The 18,442-nt window shown below is 54.8% G+C and overlaps 1 protein-coding gene across 2 annotated transcripts in view; it reads left to right on the top strand.

Moving 5' to 3' along the window:
* Positions 1-8,800, top strand: part of SLC6A3 (solute carrier family 6 member 3) — a 52,848-nt gene extending 44,048 nt beyond the window's left edge. For both annotated transcript variants that reach the window (XM_063604164.1, XM_063604165.1), the window contains 2 exons: positions 958-1,029; positions 7,204-8,800. In XM_063604164.1, coding sequence (XP_063460234.1) covers positions 958-1,029; positions 7,204-7,227 — 96 coding nt within the window. In that variant the 3' untranslated portion in view covers positions 7,228-8,800. The remainder of the gene's footprint in view (positions 1-957; positions 1,030-7,203) is intronic.
* Positions 8,801-18,442: the final 9,642 nt, after the last annotated feature.

Here is an 18,442-nt window from a genome sequence, read left to right as displayed (position 1 = left end):
AGGAGCTCTGGGGCTGCCATGGCCCCAGGAAAGCTGATGGCACCCTGCTGTGGACAGTCCCTCTCAGACCCCCATGGGCTGACCTGCCAGGACCCAGCACAGGGGAAGAGCAGGCAGCCGGGCAGTCTCTGCAGGGAGACAGCTCCTCTGGGAGGCTGGATGGACTTGGGAGGCGGGGCCCAGGTCAGCGCAGAGCTGGAGGATGCCTACAACCTGGCGGACCTGAACAGCCAGTGCCCTTACCCCTTGCACGGCCAAACTCTGAACGTAAGCCAAGTAAAACCTCAGCAGCTGAGCCAGGTACGAGTGGAATTGTGGTGATGACGTGGGGTGGGGCCACACACAAGGGTCCCTGCAAGAGGTCACCTGGCCTCAGAGATCCAGATACAGGCATCCGGGCCGGAGAGGGTGAGCTCCTGAAGATGCTGCCTGCTCTGGGAGGACTTGGTGCCGTCCAGGCCCCAGGAGCTGCCGCAGCAGGCAGCGGAAGGAAGGCACGTTCAGCGTTCACTCTCCCAGGAGCTGCAGGTGACAAAAAGCAAGTGCTCCTGGAAGATGTCAGCTGCAGGTGGCCCCGAGGCAGCCCACCTGGGTGTGGGCACTTTCTTACTCAGAGCCCAGCACACGTGGTAGCTTAGACTCAAGAGCCATCTCCAAGACCACGTTTTATTTTCAAGCGAGTGCTCAAATGCTGACGTTCTGCTCTGCGCTAGACTTTAAGGGGACCGTCAGGATGTTGGCTTCGGGCCTGACTGGCTGTCTGGTCGGCATGGGCACTGGCAGTGTAAGTCAGTGGTGGGCGCTGGTGATATGGACGCCAGCGGGTGGGCATTGGCAGGTGAGGAGAGCTGGTGGTGAGGGTGCTGGTAGGTGAGGGTCCTGGCAGTGTGAGTCAGTGGTGGGTGCTGGCAGTGGGTACTGGTCTGCACTGACCCCTGCACTCTCTTTCTCTTTCAGAAACTGGCCTACGCCATTGCGCCCGAGAAGGACCGTGAGCTGGTGGACAGAGGGGAGGTGCGCCAGTTCACGGTGAGGTCGAGGTCCCTGCTGGGCCTCTCTCGGGGGAATTCAGAATGATCCCAAGCTCAGTGTTCTTAGCCCCCAGAGGGCTCTGAGGCTGGTGTAGACAGGGCTGGTGTAGATGGTGCTCATTTACTCAGCCAGCATGTGCTCTATGAGGACAGGCAGCCAGCGGCGGCAGGTGACAGTGAAAACGTGTGCCCGGGACGGGGGGCGCATGACGCAGGGGCCCTGGGAGGTGCAGCTGCACAGACGCCTGAGGAAAGCATGGTCCCTGCAAAGACCTGGGCATGTCCCAGACCACGGGAGCAGTGCCCTGTGGGGCCAGCTGAGCCAGGTTAAGGACCAGCAAGGGACCACCCCCCCCCCACCTCACGGGGGCACAAGGGACAGTGCCAGGAGGGGAGGCCTGGGCCTGGCCATGGGAAGCCACAGGGAGCCCTGGAGGGGCTGGGAGAGGCCTGGGAGCCTGGGGCTGGCTTCGAGTGAGAGGATGGTCACGCCAGGTGTTTCCTGCACCCTGGGAGCCATCCAGCTGTGTGCGAACATGTTCATGACATGCCGTGGAGCAGGTGCATTCCCGGGGGCACACAGTAAACACTTGACGTGTTTTTACTCCCACAACCTTAAGAGGCAGCCCAGCACTCTGTCTACACCAGGGTCCCTGAGACCCAGAGAGGCCCTGGAATGTGCCCAAGATCACAGAGCTGGCCAGCAGGAGAGGAGCCTGGGCTGTGCCCTGGGCCTGTGGCACTGTCCTCCTCCACCCCAGAGTGGCCTCAGCCCCGACCTGATTCCAGACACTAATGTCAGCCTAATGCCGACAGCAGAGTCCAATGCACAGCAAAAGGGAGAGAAGGCCCTAGTGTGGAGGGCACCACGGCCCCACCTCGGACCTGCCTCTTCCCTCTGGCCACCTCTCTGTGGCTGGTTCTCGTAAACAGTCCTCCCAGCAGGGGTCTCATGAGCTCATGCCTGAGGAGCCCAGCATGGACCTGCACATGGGGCAGGAGCAAGGATGCAGGCAGAGGGAAGGGCTCTGTGTGCCTGGGAGGTGGGTGGTGACGTCAGGCAGAACAAGACGCTGAGCAGGGAACAGGCCGGGAGGCAGTGGGGAGAAGCCGCCTCTGAGCACACAGCTGCACAGCTTGTTCCTCCTACCTGCAAGTCAGGTTCTGGTGTGGGCTCTGCCTCCCTCCGTTGGCACCCTTTCCTCTGTCCTCCCAGTGACTTGCCTGCTCCAAACACAGGAGGAGCGTCCAGGCCTCCCATCCTATCCGTCCAGAGGATGCCAGCCCCTCCCCATTGGGCCTCCGGTCCTGCTCCACCAGAGCCTCTCTCCTCTGAGAGTCCTATACCTGGTGGTCCTACACTTTGTACAGGATCTTGCTAGTCTTCTCAAATATCCAACTTTGACTTCGTGTGAGATTCTTGCTGTGCTTCCTGTCACATTAATCTCAGCTCCTGTATTTATCATTTCTTCCTCTCTTTTTCTTGGATCTACTCTGTTGTAGTTTTGCTAACTTTTTAATTTGGACTTTAGGTTATTAATTTGCATCCTTTGTTCTTTTCTAATGTAAGCACTCAAGGCTATGAATTTCCCTCAAAATACTCCATGTGCTGCATTCCACATTTTTTTCATAGTATTTTTCTTTATCTTTTAGTTCTAAGTATATTTTAATTTCCATTGTGACTTCGTCAACTCATAACTTGCTTAAAAGTCTGTTTTTAAATTGCCAAATATATGGGGATGTTTTACTCATCTTTTTGTTTTTAATTTCCAAATTAATTTCATTGTTCTCAAACACATATGATACCTATTATTTAAAATGTATTGAGACTTCTTTAGGGCCTTGTACCTGATCAACTTTGATAAACGTTGCACATCTTTTAGACGAATGTGCTATTCTCTAATTGTCAATACACAGTTCTGCTTCTGTCCATTTGAGTAGGCTTATATATCGTGTTACCCACATTGTCTACACTTTGTCAACTTTAGGGGTGCTTGACCATGAATAATTGAGAGATGCCTGTGGCATATTCTTCCTCGATAGTATATTTGTTTGCTGTTCCCCTCAGTTCTATCAGGTTTTGCTCTCTGTAGTCTGAGGCTATTTTCTGAGGTTGATCCATGTCCAGAATGATCATCTCTTCCTGGTGACATGAACCCATCTTCACTCCCTAATGATGCTTTTGGTCTTAAAGTCTGACTTGTCTGGGACAAACATAGTTGCACCAAGGTGTCTTTTGAGTTTGCCTGAAATATCTTTTGCAATCTGTTAACTTTCAACTTTGCAGTAACCTTAAGATTTAAGTGTCTTTTGCAAACCCAGCATACACCTAGAATTTTTTACGCTGACAGTTGGACAGGTTAATCCATTTACATTTGTTGTGATTATTGATATATTTGAACTTGATTCTACTATCTTTCTATTCCATTTGTCCCATTTTTAGTGTTTTTCTCCTTTATTGTCTTTTTATAGATTGATTTTTCTTGGTTCACTCATTTTTATTATTCCGTTTATTTCTCTCTACTTGCTTAGAACTTACATACTTTATTCTTTTTTTTTTTTTTTTTTTTTTTTGAGGTGGAGTCTTGTTCTGTCACCCAGGCTGGAGTGCAGTGGCATGATCTCTGCTCACTGCAACCTCCACCTCCCAGGTTCAAGCAATTGTCCTGCCTCAGCCTCTCCGGTGGCTGGGATTACAGGTGCCCAGCACCACACCTGGATAATTTTTGTGTTTTTAGTAGAGACAGGGTTTGACCATGTTGGCCAGGCTGGTCTCAAACTCCTGATCTCAAGTGATCTGCCCACCTCTGCCTCCCAGAGTGCTGGGATTACAGCTGTAAGCCACTGTGCCCGGACTTATTCTATTCCTTTAATAGCTACTCTTGAGGTTGTACCATACATATTTCACTTAAACTCTACAGAGAAACCATATTTTAACCCCATCCCATTATAAGGACTTAAATCTTCCTCCTACTGATGAACATGCTATGATTGTTCAAATCTATTTCTCTCTTTTTAACCCACAAATTAGACACTGTCATTGTTCTCGTTCCTGTTATTATTTTGTACGGACTCATCATGTTCCTTGGACTAATGTGCATGCTTGGTGTTTGTTGGTTCCCATACTTTTGTTATAGACTTCTTTTCTTCTAGGACCATTTTCTTGCTTTTCAAAAAGCATCCTTCAGACATTCCTTTGAGGAGGTCTCTTGCTAACCTCCCTCACTATTGGTGTGTGGGAACATCTTTATGCTGCTCTCATTCACGAAAGCACCGTTGTGGGCTCAGGGCTCTAGGCTGACAGGGACTATCTCTGCGTTTTGGAGGCAGCAGTGTTCCGTGGCTGTGCTGAGACGTGTGGCCTGTGAGCCTGCTCTGTGGTGGGCTCTGTCCTCACCCCTGCACTTGGCCGAGTTTCTTCTGCTTTCGGTGTCTCGGGTTCACTGCGGAGTGTCGGGACCTGGGTTTATTTTTTGTTTGTTTGTTTGTTTGTTTGTTTTGAGACGGAGTCTCGCTCTGTAGCCCAGGCTGGAGTGCAGTGGCGCAATCTCGGCTCACTGCAAGCTCTCCGCCTCCCGGGTTCGCGCCATTCTCCTGCCTCAGCCTCCCGAGTAGCTGGGACTGCAGGCACCCACCACCGTTAATTTGGTTTCTTTTTATTTTTCCTCTCTGGATATGTTTTGTGGCCAGATCTGTGGATTCACAAATCTTGTCATTCTGTGAATTTTGCAGCCACACACTGAAAGATTGCCTTCTGCCTTTCTGTGTTTTCCATTATGAGGCTCTGGTGTGTCCACTTTGCCCCAGGTCCTCCAGGTCTCTTACCTCACTTAGATTTTGTTTTCATTTGAATCTTAGGTGCACAGTTGAGTAACGCATCTTATCATTAATCCACATGTGGCCATTTTTAAATTATTAATTTGTCACCGTAACAAACAGACCCTTGTGAGCCCACAGCAGGAAAACTAGACACTGTGGAAACTGCCTGCCCCTCACCCATTCTGTATCTGCGTCTAGCTTGATCTTTCCCTTGCCCTTCTTACAATTTCATTTGTTGCATCTCTAGATATTTCTAGCTTCCTAAAAAGTGTATTATTTGGCTTCAGCATTTGGTGTAGCCCTAACCAACCCCTACTGAAGCAAGACCTTATGCACACCCCATGCAAATCCCCGAGAATCATGACATTCTCCTGGCTGGGGGAACAGGCACCGTGCCCAGCCCTGTGTGGGCATCGGAGGTGGTTCCCTGTGGTCCTGTCGGTGGATCTCTCCCCAGCCTCCTCATTCACAGCGGGATGTGCTCGTCTGAACCCTCAGCAGGGGTCCTGGGCCATTGTCCCGGGTCTTCTCTCTGTGTGGCCACCTCCTCTCTGGCGCTCTGGCCTGCAAACTGCAGCCACCTCCGTTTCCCTCGCTCTCCTTTCCAGCCTCTCAGCTCAGGGAGTCCACCAGGCTGCACCCTCCCTGTGCTGCAATCTAGAAACTCCCTCGAGGCAGTGAGCAGGGTGGCAGGGGGGCCTCCTTGTTGGCTTCCCTCAGGGACCACTGACCCTTACGGTCTGGTGTCCATGGTTCGGAAGGTCATCGGCACGTGTTTTGTTTATTTGGGGCTTGTTTCGGACAGTAGGGTAAATTCGGTCCCTATTATTCCATCTAGGTCAGAAATGTCTGTGTCCATAGCTACGTTTCACCTACCGTGACTGGTCCCTGACCGTCCGTCACGTGAACAAACCACAGCTCAGCCATGGACACTCCGCCTTCCACTGCCCTGCCCCTGGTCTGCAGCCCAGCCATTCTCTTTTCTACTTCATCTCTGGAAGCTGCGTGTGCTCTGCTGTTTCTTGTGAAATTCTCATCACTGTGATGTGCGTGTGTCACTTTTCTGAGAGTCCCCTATGTGGCCATCCTGTAATCTGTTGCAACAGATCTGGTCCTTTGGGGTCAAATTGAGGTCTGGTTTCTGGGGACTCACTTAGAGTGGGCTGCTGTCTTCTGTTTCTAGTCTTTATTTTACATTTATGGCTTGATCTTAATCTGTGGGAATCTGGGAGCCCCCAAGCACACCTCCCTCCAGAGGGGACCTTCTGCTTCTGTCAGTGGGCAGGACAGAGAACTGCTTCACCCTGGGGGGAACAGGACTCACAGCTGAAGTCCCAAGCATGGCTTCTTCATCGCTGGCCTGAAGTGGGGCTGCCACCCAGAGTCTCTGCTCTAGGGCTCTGGCCGCTGGGCCACCCGTGGCTGTGGGTCCTGGCCGGGCTCCCTGACCCCAGCTTCCTTCACTGAGCCCCGAGCTGCACCTGGATGCTGCCTGTGCCGGCATCAGCTGTGGCTGCTCCAGGCCCCCGGTAGACCCCTGGCCTGCAGTGTGATCCCACCCTGGCTGAGGAAGTCCCTGCAGGCTCTCGGTGGAGTGGCCGGAGGAGCCTGTGGTGTGGCCAGTGGTAGCTTCAGTGGCTTTCCATGGCCGGCGTGGTTTTGTCAGAAGCAAGCCCCGCATGCCCCTGTTTGGAAATGTTTATGAAGCACACTTCTTGCCATTTAGTGCTGTCGAGGGGCTTTGACGCTCACAAACAGGCTGAACTAACAGCTGCATAATAGCAGGCGATGACATTTGCTGGTAGTGTAAATAGCTGCTCTTGTCTATCTCATCAGTCCCTGAGCAGTCAGTACACGCTGCACTTGCGCCTGTGCGGGTCGCAGAGAGCAAGATGGAGCTGCAGAGGTAGCGTGTCACTCAGATGGAGCATCTGAGGCCCCCAGGAAGGTGGAGGGACGTGGGGGGGAGGTGACATCAACACGTCACACCCAAGTCACTGGGGTACAATCTGGAACCAGCCCCGGACTGAGGGTGCCCGGCATCTCTCAGACTCAGCAGCTGATCAATATGCCCCAGAGGCCACCATGGCCACCACGGCAACCACAGTCTCACGGCTTTTTAAAAAATCAAGTAATAATTGATTTATAGAAGTTTGAGTGAGGCATCGGATCCCTGGCACCTGTCAAGGGTGTGTTGGTCCAGGCCCCCAGTGAGCCTCCCCATCTCCCAGGGCACATGGCCAGGAGGCTGCAAACTGTCTGCTTACTGCCTTCAGCTGCTCTTAGCCACCTTCAGCTGCTCTTAAATGGGGCATCGCCCCAGGGTTTCTGACTAAACCTGTTTTCTTTCCAGCTCCGCCACTGGCTCAAGGTGTAGAGGGAGCAGAGACGAAGACCCCAGGAAGTCATCCCTCAATGGGAGAGACACGAACAAACCAAGGAAATCTAAGTTTCGAGAGAAAGGAGGGCAACTTCTACTCCTCAACCTCTACTGAAAACACAAACAACAAAGCAGAAGCCTCCTCTCTTTTGACTGTTTACACCTTTCCGTGCCGGGAGCGCACCTCGCCGTGTCTTGTGTTGCTGTAATAACGACGTAGATCTGTGCAGTGAGGTCCACCCCGTTCTTGTCCCTGCAGGGCAGAAAAACGTCTAACTTCATGCTGTCTGTGTGAGGCTCCCTCCCTCCCTGCTCCCGGCTCTGAGGCTGCCCCAAGGGCACTGTGTTCTCAGGCGGGGATCACGATCCTTGTAGACGCACCTGCTGAGAATCCCCGTGCTCACAGTAGCTTCCTAGACCATTTACTTTGCCCATATTAAAAAGCCAAGTGTCCCGCTTGGTTTAGCTGTGCAGAAGGTGAAATGGAGGAAACCACAAATTCATGCAAAGTCCTTTCCCGATGCGTGGCTCCCAGCAGAGGCCGTAAATTGAGCGTTCAGTTGACACATTGCACACGCAGTCTGTTCAGAGGCATTGGAGGATGGGGGTCCTGGTATGTCTCACCAGGAAATTCTGTTTATGTTCTTGTAGCAGAGAGAAATAAAACTCCTTGAAACCAGCTCAGGCTACTGCCACTCAGGCAGCCTGTGGGTCCTTGCGGTGTAGGGAACGGCCTGACAGGAGCGTGTACTACCCCAGGACGCATGCAGGGCCCCCATGCAGGCAGCCTGCAGACCACACTCCGCCTGGCCTTGAGCCGTGACCTCCAGGAAGGGACCCCACTGGAATTTTATTTCTCTCAGGTGCGTGCCACATCAATAACAACAGTTTTTATGTTTGCGAATGGCTTTTTAAAATCATATTTACCTGTAAATCAAAACAAATTCAAGAATGCAGTATCCGCGAGCCTGCTTGCTGATATTGCAGTTTTTGTTTACAAGAATAATTAGCAATACTGAGTGAAGGATGTTGGCCAAAAGCTGCTTTCCATGGCACACTGCCCTCTGCCACTGACAGGAAAGTGGATGCCATAGTTTGAATTCATGCCTCAAGTCGGTGGGCCTGCCTATGTGCTGCCCGAGGGCAGGGGCCGTGCAGGGCCAGTCATGGCTGTCCCCTGCAAGTGGACGTGGGCTCCAGGGACTGGAGTGTAATGCTCGGTGGGAGCCATCAGCCTGTGAACTGCCAGGCAGCTGCAGTTAGCACAGAGGATGGCTTCCCCATTGCCTTCTGGGGAGGGACACAGAGGACGGCTTCCCCATCGCCTTCTGGCCGCTGCAGTCAGCACAGAGAGCGGCTTCCCCATTGCCTTCTGGGGAGGGACACAGAGGACAGCTTCCCCATCGCCTTCTGGCTGCTGCAGTCAGCACAGAGAGCGGCTTCCCCATCGCCTTCTGGGGAGGGGCTCCGTGTAGCAACCCAGGTGTTGTCCGTGTCTGTTGACCTCTCTCTAGTCGGCATCGTGTGGGTCCCTAAGCACAATAAAAGACATCCACAATGGAAAAACTGCCTCAGCCTCCTTGTCTCGTTTCCGCTGGGCCCCATCCATTTACACAGGCCCAGCTCACCTGCTCACACCCCGAGGTCAGCTTCTGCCCCACCCCAGCCCACCCACAGCAAAGCTTCCTCAACTGATGCCTCTTGGCCCATCTCTCCTTCCAGCCTCCCCTAAAGCCTAGACGTTAGGGATAACACATCCACTACGCTCCCACGCAGGTGTGCTGGGTGTGACCTGTCCCCCCTCCCCAGGCTCCCACGCAGGTGTGCTGGGTGTGACCTGTCCCCCTCCCCAGGCTCCCACGCAGGTGTGCTGGGTGTGATCTGTTTCCCCTTCCCTGGGCTCCCACACAGTGTTGGGTGCAGTGGTGACCCTCACCCAGGTCTGCACTCCTGCAGGGTCCCCTGTGGCAGGTTGTGGCACCTTCTTTATGTCGTGCCCACTTGCTCAGGCTGGACCTCCGTGCCATCCTGCACTGCTCTCCCCCAGCCCCTCACCTGCCTGTCAGCATTCTTGTGGGCTCCCCCCGTGTCCAGACTCCAACCACACTGCCTGACCACTGCCGCTGCCCAACCCAAGAGCCTCTTCCAAGCCCCATCCCAGATCTTAGTGGCTCCTGGCCCTCAGTCCAAGCGTCTTTCGTCGCTCTGTGGCCTAAAGGATTCTTCTAGATACCAACAGATCAGGCCACAGCCCAAGGAAACCCCAGGGTTATCCTGGTGCTTGGAGTAAATGCCAATGCCCTCAGCATGACCTGTGATAGGATGGCAGCCACCCCTTCCAGGCAGTGACCTGTGATAAGACAAGTGTCACTCCTGCCAGCCCCACCTGCAGCCCTGCCCCGAACTGCCTGAGGGCACACCCCACACCGAGGGCTTTGTGCCTGGCAGCCCTGCCCCGAACTGCCTGAGGGCACACCCCACACCAAGGGCTTTGTGCCTGGCAGCCCTGCCCAGAACTGCCTGAGGGCACACCCCACACCGAGGGCTTTGTGCCTGGCAGCCCTGCCCAGAACTGCCTGAGGGCACACCCCACACCGAGGGCTTTGTGCCTGGCAGCCCTGCCCAGAACTGCCTGAGGGCACACCCCACACCGAGGGCTTTGTGCCTGGCAGCCCTGCCCCGAACTGCCTGAGGGCACACCCCACACCGAGGGCTTTGTGCCTGGCAGCCCTGCCCCGAACTGCCTGAGGGCACACCCCACACCGAGGGCTTTGTGCCTGGCAGCCCTGCCCAGAACTGCCTGAGGGCACACCCCACACCGAGGGCTTTGTGCCTGGCAGCACGTGGGGACACTGCTACTGCTGCATCGTAGCACGTGGCTGCGCGTGGACAGGAAGGACGCTCACACCTTTCAGCTGGGTAAGTGAACTCTGTGGCAGGAAAAGTGCTGGGCTGCCTACAAGGGCTGAACCTGCCTGCAGCCTTACTAGTGCCCCCCACCCTCCCCATTGTCACATAGGATGCCCCTTACCCTCGGGGGTGGCTACACCCCCGCCTGCTACAGGTGCCGCCCTAACAGCTCACACCTGGAGCCCCCAGGTGTGATCCCTGCTGACCACTCATGTCTGGGGTCCAGGAGATACTGTGTGGGTGGCCATAAGTCACTATGTGGGCTGAGACTTGAAGGACTCCGACAGCCTCATGGGCGACTGTATTAAGCCCCAGCAATTGGAGAGGTGGGCTCCGGGGCTGGGTGGGTCTCCTCTGCCGGGTGGGTCTCCTCTGCCTGTGGTCCCAGCCGCTCGGCAGCAGGGGCCGGCCCAGATGGCCGTTGGTCACAGAGACAGCTGGGCTTTGCTGAGTGCGTCATGGTCCAGCCTAGGCCCATGCCACTGAAGCCTTTCTCAGAGGTGTGGGGTCTGCAGGGACCGGTCACATGTGAGCCCAGGATCAGGGCATTGGGGGAAGAACCAGCTGAGGACATTCCCCAGCCCCAAAACAAAGGCACAGCAGTCCCCGAGCAGGGAGGAGTGAGGAGCCGCATGTGGGATCCCGCCTCTCTGGCGTGTGAGCTGTGGATGGCATCTGGTAACAGCCCCATGCCCGCTGGCCGCTGGCGAGCTTGCAGGCTCTGCAGGCAACCGGAACAGCATACTGCAGGTGCACACGGGGTCCTCGTGCCGAGTGATTTACTCAAGGAGTGCCTGAGGGAGCAGGTGAGGGAGGGGCACTTACACCCTGAATGTAGAAGGAACTCCACAAGTCCATAGGGAAGAGGCAAACACCCCATCAGAAAAGTGGACAGAAACCTTGAATGACTGCCAGCAAGGGAAAGTGCCCAAGTGGCCAACAAACCTATGAAAAGAGGCCCAACCTCACCAGCTGTCATGGAAATGCAGTCAGCCACCACGTAATGCGGCAGCACACCCATCACCGCAGCTGGGCTTTGGAAAGTCTGAGCCCCTGTGTGGCTGCGTGTGGACAGGAAGGACACTCGCAGCTTTCAGGTGGGTGAGTGAACTCCATGGCAGGAAAACGACAAGGGCTGAACCTGCCTGCAGCCTTACTGCTGCCCCCCACCCTCCCCATTGTCACATAGGATACCCCTTACCCTCGGGGGTGGCCACGACCCCCGCTGCAGGTGCCGCCCTAACAGCTCACACCTGGAGCCCCCAGGGCCTGCCTTGGGCAGCTGGGCCCTCGTCCAGGGGCCCCTGGGATTGAAGCCTGTGCCAGGGTGGCCCAGGGCCAGACCCTGACCACCTTGAGGTCAAAGCCCCCATCCTGAACTGCAGTCCGATGTATGTCCAGAGTCCCCGTTAGGACCACTGGACCCCACCTGAAACCATGTCTGCTCCGGCCTCTCCCTTCCCTTGGCCTGTTTCCCGCTCTCTCCTGGTTTTCTCCTGCGAGTCCCAGTGAGTCAGGAGCACAACAATCTCCACTCAAGAGTCTGCAGGATTCCAGCCTAAGGGAGACAATCACAAGCCCCACAGTTCTCTCTGTGTGCCTGACAGAGACACATGGAGAGGCGTGTGCAGTGGCCATAAAAGCCGAGACTGGGAGCAGCAGAAAGGCCAGCACTGAGTGGGCGCTCATGGCAGGAAGGGCCCGTGAGCTGTGGCACCGGCTGGTGGGGCGGTGGGAAAGGTCGAATTGTATCCCCTGAGAAGGCTGAAGTCCTGACTCCTTATGTGAAAATAAGGTTGTTGCAAATGCGATTAGATAAGACGAGGTCATACCTGAGTAGGGTGGGCCCTAAATCCAATATGACAGGGACTCTATAAGAGGAGAGGAGAGACACTGAGACCCTAAATCCAACACAACTGGTGTCCTGGGAAGGGGAGAAGAGACACAGTGAAACAGAGACCAGGACAGGACCTCTGTGTGACTACGGAGGCAGACATCAAGAGATGCACCTGCAAACCAAGACTCACAGAGGGCTGCCAGCTGTCACCAGGGGCTGGAGACACACACATGGAACAGATGCTGCCCCAGAACCTCCAGCAGGAACCAACCCTGGCAACACTGTGATTTCAAACTTCTGGCCTCCAGAGCTGTGAGACTATAAACTTCTGTTGTTTCAAGTGCCCAGTTTGTGGTGGGCATCCCCAGGGCATTAGAGAAAGCAGGTCCATCTTGCCTGGGCCTTTGGGTACCTGAGACATTCCCGGCCCTTGGGATGCCTTCCCAGGCTTCACTCTCCTTCCCATCCTGTACTTCCTCTTGTTCCCTCATCTGGAACTACCTTCTTTCTGTTCTCACCATGAATTTTCCAACCTTAACCCACTAGCTCCTATGCCATGTCAGCTTCCCATAGACATCACCGCTGAAAGTCTGTTCCCACTCCAGCTTCTGGGTTCTGGCCCTTGGTCAGTGTTCCTTGAAACCCCCATTCTCCCCAGGTCTTCCCTAGCAGGTGTCCTATTGAAGGCAGATGGCCCATTGTCTCTTGTCCCAGCAGGAACTGAGTTAGTCTCACTCGCTTCTGCCAGTGTTTTGAACAGGCCTGGTACATGGAAGGCAGTGGCATTTAATATATGTTTACAGATGGATGAATGAATGGGTGGGTGAAGGGGCGGGTGGATGGATAGATGGGTGGATAGATAAGGGATGAATGGATAGATGGAAGGCTGGATGGATGGACAGAAGAAGGGAGGGATGGATGAAAGGAGAGAGAGAAAAGGGTGAGAGAGAGAGAAAGGGATAAATAGATTGATGAATGCACAGGTGGGTTAATGGATGAGTGCTGGATGGTTGGATGAATAAATGGATGAGTGGATAGTTGGATAGATGGATGAGTAAATGAATGGATGTATTGATGGACAAAAGAAAGAAGAAAGTGAGATAGGGAGGGAGGGTGAGAGGGAAAGGGGGTGTGTAGATGGCTGGGTGGATGGATGGTTGATTACGGTTGGGTGGATGGATAAATGGATAGTTGGATGGATGGACAGGCAGATGATGGCTGGATGAATAGATGCATGGATGGGTGGATAGATGAATGGGTAGGTGAGTGGATGGGTTGATGATGGATGGATGGATAGACGGGTGGGTGGGTATGTGATGGATGGATGAATGAATAGGTGGTGTGTGGGTGGATGGGTTGATGTGGGGAGTGAGTAGGTTATGGATGGATGGATGGATGGACAAGTGGATTTGTGGATGGATGGATGGATGGATGGATGGATGGATGGATGGGTAGATGGGTGAATGGATGTGTGGGTAGGTTATGGACAGTTGGAGGGATGGATAGATAGATGGATGAACGGATGAATGGATGGATAGATGGATGCATGGATGGATGGATGCTTGGGTGGATGGACAGATGGATGTGTGGATGGATGGATGCATGGAAGCATGGGTGGATGGATAGATGGATGCATGGGTGGATGGATGGAGGAATGGATGAGTGGATGGGTAGGTGGAGGGATAGATAGATGTGCAGATGGATGGGTGGAAGGTCCTGGATGACATGTACAAGTCTGCCATTCTGGTCCAATCTCAAATTCCCCTACAGGGCTGACTGTGTGGATGCTGTATTTAGTACTTGCTCTCCAAGGAGGGTTGGGCTGTTTAATACAAATGAAATGTTAATTTCAAAATGTCTGAAGAAGTCTTTTCTTCTGACACTGTTTGTGCAGAACCCAAGCTCCCTGGGAGGGATGAGCCCGCAGAGCCCGCTTTGGTGCTGGACGGGAGGCTCACCCCTCCGCACCCTGCCCTTTACCATCGGATTTGTGCTGTTCGTCAAGTGACCTTCAGACACATGGCCGGGGTTTTGAAGCCTGAAAAAACTATACGATTTTTCCTTTGAGAGAAGCATTTTAATAAAGGTTTGGCAACAGCGAAATCCGTGGCTGAAAGGGTAAACGGATTCCTCTATGTTTGGCTTTTTTTGGTTTTCACTCCACAATCCCCCTTTAATCTCTGTAGATTCATTTGACTGGCCCAAAGGTCACAGCCTCTACCTGTTTCCTGAAGTCTGACAACAGAAAAAAAGCCACCTTTTTTGAAACACAATTCATCAGCAAATCCTACATTCCCTGGCGCCTCGCCTGCTCTCCTTCTCCTGAGGATGCACCAGATCACAAACACAGCTGGCCCTGGCGCCCCAGCCAGGACCCATGCATGATTCAGCAGGACAGAGCCAAGGATACTCATGCCCTACTGACAGATGGGTGTCCCACAAACCAACTGCCACTGTGCCGGTGCCTGACTTGGGGAGCTGGGGGAAAGCAGAAATGGAACCGACGGTCACACCCTGGCCTCCTCCTCCCCTCACCCCAGCCTGTCACTTAAGTGAACCAGGACCATGGGGAGCTAGGTGTGGCCTTTCAGCTGCTCTCTGCAGCCAAGAGTGAGAACCGCGGCACCAGCCATGACCCACAGCTGTCAGCATCCCCACAGAGGACGGGAACCTCCGAGAACCACCCTCCTGGCAGAGAGGGCCAAGGGCGGTTCTGTGAGACCTGTGTCTCAGATGTGTGTGGGAGAGAGGCAGGCAGACATTCAGACAGGGAGAGGAGGAGAGAGACAGAAAGAGACTCAGCAAAGCAGAGAGAACTTAGATCAGGGTCAAAGACTTTGGACGGCCCTCCCCTAGTCAGGGTGGTCGGCCATCCCGGTCCGCCCCGGACTGAGGGGTTTCCTGGATTCAGGATTTCTGGGACCAGTGGTCGCCCCTGTCCTTAGTACTGGCCAGCCCTGCTCTGCTGAGTTGGGGAGAGCAGCCCCAGGCAAGGAGGTCTGAGGAAGGGGTATGGAGCGCGAGATGGGGGTGGCAGAGGGGAGATCACAGGAGAGCAGGTGGGGCAGGCTCAGACCAGCTCCCCATGTGTCGGGGTGCAGGAGGGGCAGCAGTGGCCATGCACAGCGGGAGGGCGGTGTTTGGGGTGGACTGAAGGTGCCGAGCTCCAGCCCCGCTGTGTGGGACGCACTCAGCCTTTAAGGTGCTGCACCTGCACTTCCGCAGCAAGGAGCGAGCGTCACAGAAGCCAGTGCAGCCGGCCAGGGAGGACAGGGCAGAAAGCCACGAGGACAGGACCCGCGGGCAGCTGGCGGAGCCAGGCCAGACCAGACGCTGCCGGCTTTGAAGAGCGGCTCAGCCGCGGCCACGCGCGCCCGGCGTCAACGGGGCGTCTGACGTTTTCCTTTGTTTTCTTTTGTTTGAGAAGCCGGAAGTTTAGACTTTTACATTTGGGTAAAACGCTCCAGTGTTTGGGTGTCGGTGGCTGCGTCGCTGCGTCAGTCAGTCACTCGGTGGCAACAGCAGCAGCAGGGGCGCCCACCTGGCTGAGCAGAGAGACACGGTACTCATGGCGGGTGTGGGGGGCACAAGGCGCTCACAGAGGCCCCAGAGAACCGGCTCAGAGGCCAGCAGGGCACAAGGGGGAGTCGGCCGGGTGAGCAGCTCTGCGCCCCACCGGCCCCCACACCGACCACAGCAGAGGAGACCGGCGGCCTCACTCCCCGCGCCGGCCCCAGAGCCCCGCCCGTGCAGGTGCAGTAGGGCCCGGGGCACAGGCGCGGGGGAGCCGGCAGGGATGGCTGCGCCCAGCCAACGGCAGCAGGACCACGAACACCCCAGTGCACCCCGTTCCATGAGGGCAGCTTCATGTGAGCCAGACACGGCCCTGTCCAAGGGATCCTACCGTCCCGGCCCAGGCCACGCCCCAAGGAACGCCCCGTGGGTGGTGCTGAGCGGCACAGTCCCCAGGCCCCGTGGCCGGCCCTGCATTCACTCTCTCGTGCCTTCCCTGGGGGAAACGCCCAGCCTGGCAGCACAGAACCTTTAGTTACACAGGCCTGAGTTTGAGGTCCGGGGAATGGGAAAGTGAAACGTGGTAGCTGAACCTGCGTCTCCCATGTTCACACTATGTCCAGCAGTGAAAGTCCATCGAGCCTCCGACCCAAGCAACAGGCATTCTTCTACCCTTCCCCTGGCTGGCCTCCCTTCCCACCTCACATCGCTTACATGAATAAAGCGCGTCCCTCATGCCACTAGAAGAGCCCAGCCTGGGCCACAGCCCCCTCTTGGTGGTCCTGGAGAGGCCTCCTCTCCAAGGACACCAGCCCACCATGGTCCTCTGAGGACGCAGGGCCAGACACCAAGCGGGCAGGTGGCATGGAAAGAAAATATTGCAAGCTCTATTTGCCTAAAAATATCGCTCTTCTAAGGTGAATGCAGAAGAATTTTCCTGTATATGACTGACCTTCACAAATCCAGCCAGCATTAGCCCATCAAGCACTGAACACATTTATCTAGAATTTAAACAATTTTACTTATTCTGCAAGCTGAGATCCTCTTTACTTAAAACTGTTTGTCATATAGATGAAGGGACCCGTCAGACAGAACATTTTATTTGATTAAAAATTGGATGGCATACATATTTACACAGTATTAGTGGGACAGAAATGACCGTTTTGAAGTATGCCCTCAGCCATGGCTGCCGGCCATGGGCTCCAGCCGGCCACGCCTTGCAGGTCCCCATCGTTAAGCTCATCCTGGTTCAGAATCAAAGGTTAATATTTAAGTGGCTTTTCAATATGTGTATTCAAAGATAGTATTATGACCTGTAAGCTACAGAAACATTCTCATATCCTTTAAGCCTTGTTCACACAGAGAAACTGTATCTAAAATTCTAAAAAGTTCTATTAATCACAATGGTAATTTTTAAAGCTTAGAAAGAAGAGGAAAAGACATCACCTGTAGGTCTGTTACCCAGAAACGGCCAACACCCCACCGGTGCCCTGAGTTCATCCCGTGCCCATGCCGAGGCCTGGTTTGCTCCGGGTCCTGTCGCCAGGACACTGGACACTGCAGCTGGGCAGCTGCAGACCCTCCCTGTACTTTCTCCACCCAGGGTAGGGCATCGGGGTTGTGGAGGGAGCAGGCAGATGGGAGAGGGCAAGGGCGAGACTCGGGGCTGGGGCCCTGGGTTAGAATCTCTGACTCCCTCACTTTTTGGCAAGGGTCCAGGCACCTGTGCCTCAGTTTACTCATCTGTGCAGAGAGCAGTCATCTTGCCCAGCACAGAAGGTTGTTGAAAGGATTGGACAAGTTAAATGATGGAAATGGCTCAGATGTTTATGCACCAGTGCCACAGATGTCCCAGATCCATGTAACTATCAGTCTAATGCTACCGTTACCACTCTTAAAAGTATTTTAGATAATGAAATAAAACAGACTTTCCAGATTCTGACATGATGTAAAAAGGCATCCGTGGGGATCGCTGACCTGAGGTTTCTGGAGATGAGCCTGGCCCTGCCATGACACAGGTGGGGTCATGATGCACAGGACAGCCACCTGCAGCTGCCACCACCTGACAGGATACAGGACAGTCATCCACACCTGTCACCACCTCGGAGGACAGAGGGGACAGCCACCCCCACCTGTCACCACTTGAGAGGACACAGGACAGCCACCCCCACCTGTCACCACCTGACAGGACACAGAGGGCTTCTGGGAACCACTTGTGTTGTCTGTGTGTCCAAAGGGCGTGAAAGGACAGCCCAGTGACTGTTGCCTGCACAGAAATGATGCCCTTGAGACCGGAGGCCCAGGACACCTGCCCCTGATGGGCTCAGCGCTGATGGGCTCAGCGCTGATGGGCTCAGCGCTGGGCTTGAGAGCAGGAGTGTGTCCTGCTTCTGCATGTGTGTTCTGAGCAGAGTCCCTCTCCTGCGTGGCTGCCAGGACACTCAAAGCCACTGCTGAGCTCAGGTTCAGTGATGGAGTGGAGCTGTCATTTCCTCCTGTGTGGTAGCCGTACTCCCAAGGCCCCCCACCTCCTGTTGGTGACACCCTTGTTTGGTGTCCCGGCGATAACCATCTTCTAACCCACAGAACACAGCAAAGTGGAGTGGAGGAATGTGATTGCGTTACACAGGATTGCAATGCCCATTTCTTTGGAACCTGGCCCTCCCCTGTGGCTTTGAGGAAGCACATGGCTGGGCTGGGGAGCCCCAGGTGACAGGAACAGCAGGTGGCCTCTGGAAGCTCACGCAGCCTCTGACCAGCAAGGAAGTGAAGTCCCGAGTCCACAGCCGCAGGGCCCGGGATCCTGCCAATATCCCGAGGAGCAGAACCCAGGTGGACCCTGGCCCACGGGAGCCTTGAGTGAGACGGTAGCGGTCTGACGTCCGCGCTGCACTGGTGAGGCCTGAGCAGGGGACCCCGGAAACCCAGAGGGAGATGTGGACTGTGTTCAGC

Source organism: Pan paniscus, chromosome 4, assembly GCF_029289425.2.
Source record: "Pan paniscus chromosome 4, NHGRI_mPanPan1-v2.0_pri, whole genome shotgun sequence".
Lineage (NCBI taxonomy): Eukaryota > Metazoa > Chordata > Mammalia > Primates > Hominidae > Pan > Pan paniscus.
The sequence above is the reverse complement of the archived record's forward strand: the minus strand, read 5'-3'. Positions and strand labels throughout refer to the sequence as shown.